Here is a 5000-nt window from a genome sequence, read left to right on the forward strand (position 1 = left end):
AACCTTTTTCAGATGGGTTACACTCCATTGCACGTGGCTTGTCACTACGGTAACGTGAAGATGGCGCAATTCCTGTTACAGAACCATTCGCGGGTCAATGGGAAAACCAAGGTATGCAATCAACGCACTTATAGCGTGACCCTTTTCATACGCCATCTCCAAACATTGACACCTATAAACTTGGGATATTTACCTACATGAATGTAAACGGAAGTCTGAATAGAGTATACATCCCATTGTACTGCAAGTCAGGTCTGCACAGTAAAGGGACGACGGCCACATGAATATCAATAAGCTGGGGTTTGCATGCTCCCTTGAATGAATTCCTCTCATCATTTCTAGCTTTGAAACTCTGCCTGATTCTGTTGTTTATCTCCACCTATGTTATTTGTATTATGTGTGTGTGTGTGGGTGCGTGTGTGTGTGTGTGTGTGTGTGTGTGTGTGTGTGTGTGTGTGTGTGTGTGTGTGTGTGTGTGTGTGCACGTGTGTGTGTTTGGGTGTCTGTGTGTGTGTGTGCATGTGTGCATGTGTGTGTGTGTGCAGAATGGATACACTCCCCTCCACCAAGCGGCCCAGCAAGGCCACACCCACATCATCAACCTGCTGCTTCAGCACGGAGCGTCTGCCAATGAGCTCACACTGGTCAGTACACACAACACACACACATACACATACACACCCATACACCTACAGGGGCCGCAGACAGACAACAAGCACATATGTATGCAGACAGAATTGGCTGTAGAAAAACACACATTTATATATATATATATAGACAGAACAAGCCCACGTATAGCCGCAGAAACACAGACAACGACACACATACACACAAACAAGGTTTCTCTTGCTACCTGATTGATTTTGTTCTTACCCTTATGCACACACATGCACACTCTCACACACACACACACACACACACACACACACACACACACACACACACACACACACACACACACACACACACACACAACCACAAGGAATGGATCAATCCCAAAAGAGATTAAAGTGCACTGTGCAAGTACTGATTCCTGCTTGTGCTTTTCCTCATGTGTGTTCTCCATGCTGGTCTCCGTGGTGGCTCATCAGAATGGTAACACTGCCCTGTCTGTCGCCCGTCGCCTTGGGTACATCTCAGTGGTGGACACCCTGAGACCACTGACCGACGAAAACCTGACCACTGTGGTGAGATCCCATCCCTATTGTTAGAGCAAGGCACTGACACTGTCAGGGTTAGGATCAACCCCCCGGTGAATCCTAACCCTGAGACGTGTGTGCAATTCATGGTATTTTAAGGGATTTTATACATACAATTTCAATTTAACAATGTATTATTACTATATTTTAAGAAAAAAATGCATTTACTTTATATTCATGAAAAGGGTAAAGTGGCCCTCTCAGGGATTTTTTTGTTTATTAAATGTCTATTTATCATGGAATGAAGTGTCAAATGGGAATTGAGCAAATGGCCCACTGATGGAAGTCCTTGCATCTGGGGTATTTTGAATGGTAAAAACTGGTTGTCTTCAGATCTATGGGAACATTACCGCTTAACGCCAAAGGTGGCGCCAAAGAGAACGAAACAGAAATCTTTAATCTCTGACGTTGGTCCTGAGACATAAAAATGAGACACGTTGTGTTACTCACTTATTGACCAACACAAGGCCAGTCAGTGTGTGAGCAAGCGTCCAGCCACTCAGTCGGTCATGCTATGGCAGGCGTGCAATGCTGTTGTCCGTGAATGTGTAATGCAGGCAGGGCATGGATCGGGGCTTTAAGTCCCTCCTCAAATAACTTGGATCACTAGCAATGTAAGCTTTCCACGTGGGAGGGAGAGGGCTCAAGAGACTTGAGGTATTCTATAGAAAGGAAAGAGAGAGAGCAGGGGAGGAAACTTATCTCTGTCCTATAGGCTGTATGGACGATACTGTAAGTGGGCTATAAGGGCAGAGGTCTTATGGTTATCGGAGGGAGAATCTGTCATATAACATTCATTGGGCTGTCAAACAGCACTGCTAGCATTTGATTCGTTCAATGAAAGTCGCATGTCGGAAGGTGTTGGAACATAATATACATTTATAAACGTATCAATTCAAAATATTAATAAATAAAAGTACATCATCCAGATATAAATGTAAAGATTGAATAATAAATTGATAATGTTAAACATTTGTATGTTTGACCTTGTTTTGTCCTTTTCTTAAATGCAGACCGCAACAGAAAAACATAAAAGCAATGTTCCTGAGACCATGAACGAGTTCCTGGATATGTCAGACGACGAAGGTAAAGAAAACGCTTTCATTGGGTGCCCTCTTTCTCTCCATTTCATCTTTATTTGAAATAACATTTGTCAACATTACATCGTGAGAGAATTGTTTGTGATTTCTTGAAGCCTTTCCATCTCACAAGAGATCTTTTTTCACTTTTTTCCCACGGCTTTCAATGCATTTTTTCTTTTTCTTTTGCTTCACAAGTTGCTCAGACTCTGTTTCCCCATTGTTTTACGAGCTAGCCACTGGCATAGCCTTCTGCACTGCTGGGAAACGTTTAAATCGTGTCACTGAGCATTTCCTTAAAGTTACAAGATTTACTGTTTCTTTAAGCCTTTCCGTAGCCAGGCAGTTCAGAATGAGTTAAATTGGTTGGGTTTGAAATTATGGCACCCTAAGCAGTTGGATACAGTTCTCAGAATTTAGATATAAGTAATAATTGTCATTATTCAATACTATTATTATTCGCTGCACAACTTTTTAGTTGTTAGTACCGTTTTTTTTCATACTAATGTGGTTGTAACATTGCATAAACACAGCAGCGACCTGTATTCCAGCTGTAAACTCTGTAGTTTACAGCCCGTATTGTTGGTGACAGACAGCCAGTCTGCTGTCCTTTGTGTTGGAATCAGTGGGCAGAAGGGCCTGTAAAATTGATGAGCTGGTTCACGGCTGTTGCTTAGGAGACTGGGTGGTGTGGAGTTTCTATGTCAGATGATACAGTGTCTAATGACACACACCCACACACATGTACACACTCACAGACACAGACATGCAGACACAGACACAGACACACACACACACACACACACACACACACACACACACACACACACACACACACACACACACACACACACACACACACACAGACACACACACACACACACACACACACACACACACACACACACACACACACACACACACACACACACACACACACAGACGCACACTTGAACATGATGAAGATGCGTCAGAATATGTTTGGACCTAGTTGTACATTCCCCAAGTCCAGTGTTGCATTTGTGGGTCTGTTTGCTCTCAAGAACCAAATAAGCCTGTACATGTGCACGTATGTTGATGTGTGTGTTTTTTTGTGTATGTGTGTGTGTGTGTGTGTGTGTGTGTGTGTGTGTGTGTGTGTGTGTGTGTGTGTGTGTGTGTGTGTGTGTCTGTGTGTGTGTGTGTGTGTGTGTGTGTGTGTGTGTGTGTGTGTGTGTGTGTGTGTGTGTGTGTGTGTGTGTGTGTGTGCGTGTGTTTGAGTGTTTACATGTTTACGGACACATTGATCAATAGGCCTACGTGCGGGAATGAGATGAGGGAAGACCAGGATCCTCCCTTTAAGCCTGAGTGGAAGAGGCCAATCCCATTAAGTTGTTAGTGGCAGGCGAGAAAACCAAGCATGGCGTCCTAGCCTGCTGACTTCTCTTAGAGTCAGCCTTGATGCCGGGCAACTTGTCTCATGCTTGGTGCACAATGCAGAATACTGAGTGCCATCTTTAGACAAGGTGCCCTATTCCTACCCACACACTTGGTCTCAACAGACCAGGCGATATAAATTACATTTCAGATTTAACTTTTGTTTAAAAAATATATATCATTTTAAAAGATTGTTGGCAGATTATCTATAACCCTACAAACTCATTTAAAAATGTATATATATATATATATATATATATATATATATATATATATATATATATATATATATATATATATATATATATAGTAACTTAAGAATTATCCAAAGGAATGACTATAGGATTTTTTTATATATGTTGGTAACTTGTTAGCTGCAGATAATATAGAAGAGAACAACAATACAACACAACACAAGTGTTGGTGGTTCAAGCATGAGATGCCGTAAACCTCTCTCTGACACCCCTCTCGGTGGAGAAAGAGAATCCAACAAGTGTTTTGGTGGGAGCTGTGTTGCTGCGTCAGAGGTGGTGTCAATAGCCTCTTCCCTCTCTCTGCTCCACAAGTTCCAGCCTCCTCGGTTTCTAGTGTGTCGAGTTCACCACCACGTTGGTTCCTTTTCATTCAGAGGGCATTCTACCGAGGAACGACTGGCCTACCCATGGGTGAAGCGCTTTAAATCAACGTAAGGACGTTGGTGACCGTTGGACATGATATTGAAGATAAGGAGGGATATGCACCGCGCCAATGCTTTCTCTCTCCCTGTCTCTCTCTCCCTCTCTCTCTCTCTCTCTCTCCGTCTCTCTCTCTCTCCGTCTCTCTCTCTCTCTCTCTGGTTAACCCCGAGCTGTTGAACTTTCGCCTCTAAAGCCGCCTCTGCAGCGCACCAGGTCTTGTCGACGTTCTGTGGCTTCGATCCACCTTTTTCTCACGAGTGGAATTAGTTTGTTTTCTTCGAGAACGAGGAAATACGATTATTTGTGGACCAGTAAAATATGAGTTATACGGGCTATATAGGATCTTCATACATTGCGAGGAGAACTTTTTTTCCCCGAGTCCATTCAACCGGCCAGCTAATTGAGTGATTATTTTCGCTTTGATTGGATAATCGATTTATTCCATTTGATTGGATCACGTCCATCTGGGAATATCGAAGAGTTGTGATCGCTATGGCTGAGATTGGCACAGGTAAGTTAGTGTTATAGTTATTACGGTATTGAAGGTTGTATGGACATATGCTACGTGAAAGACTGCGCTGTGTGTGTGTTTGTGTGTGTGTGTGTGTGTGTGTGTGTGTGTGTGTGTG

The 5000-nt window shown here is 43.0% G+C and overlaps 1 protein-coding gene across 29 annotated transcripts in view; it reads left to right on the forward strand.

Moving 5' to 3' along the window:
• The window catches only part of ank3a (ankyrin 3a), a 68026-nt gene that overhangs the window by 21899 nt on the left and 41127 nt on the right, over window positions 1–5000 (forward strand). For 25 of the 29 annotated variants that reach the window (XR_009529392.1, XR_009529399.1, XR_009529404.1 and 22 more), the window contains 4 exons: window positions 13–111; window positions 546–644; window positions 1092–1187; window positions 2213–2285. Coding sequence is in view for 7 of the 29 variants with exons in the window: in XM_060073622.1 (XP_059929605.1) it covers window positions 13–111; window positions 546–644; window positions 1092–1187; window positions 2213–2285 (367 nt within the window). In the remaining 22 variants the exon portion in view is untranslated. Of the gene's footprint in view, window positions 1–12; window positions 112–545; window positions 645–1091; window positions 1188–2212; window positions 2286–4097; window positions 4380–4945 lie in introns of those variants that run through there. The other 4 variants (XR_009529402.1, XR_009529403.1, XR_009529400.1 and 1 more) reach the window with 2 other exon arrangements.

Source organism: Gadus macrocephalus, chromosome 15 (genome assembly GCF_031168955.1).
Source record: "Gadus macrocephalus chromosome 15, ASM3116895v1".
NCBI classification, from domain to species: Eukaryota; Metazoa; Chordata; class Actinopteri; order Gadiformes; family Gadidae; genus Gadus; species Gadus macrocephalus.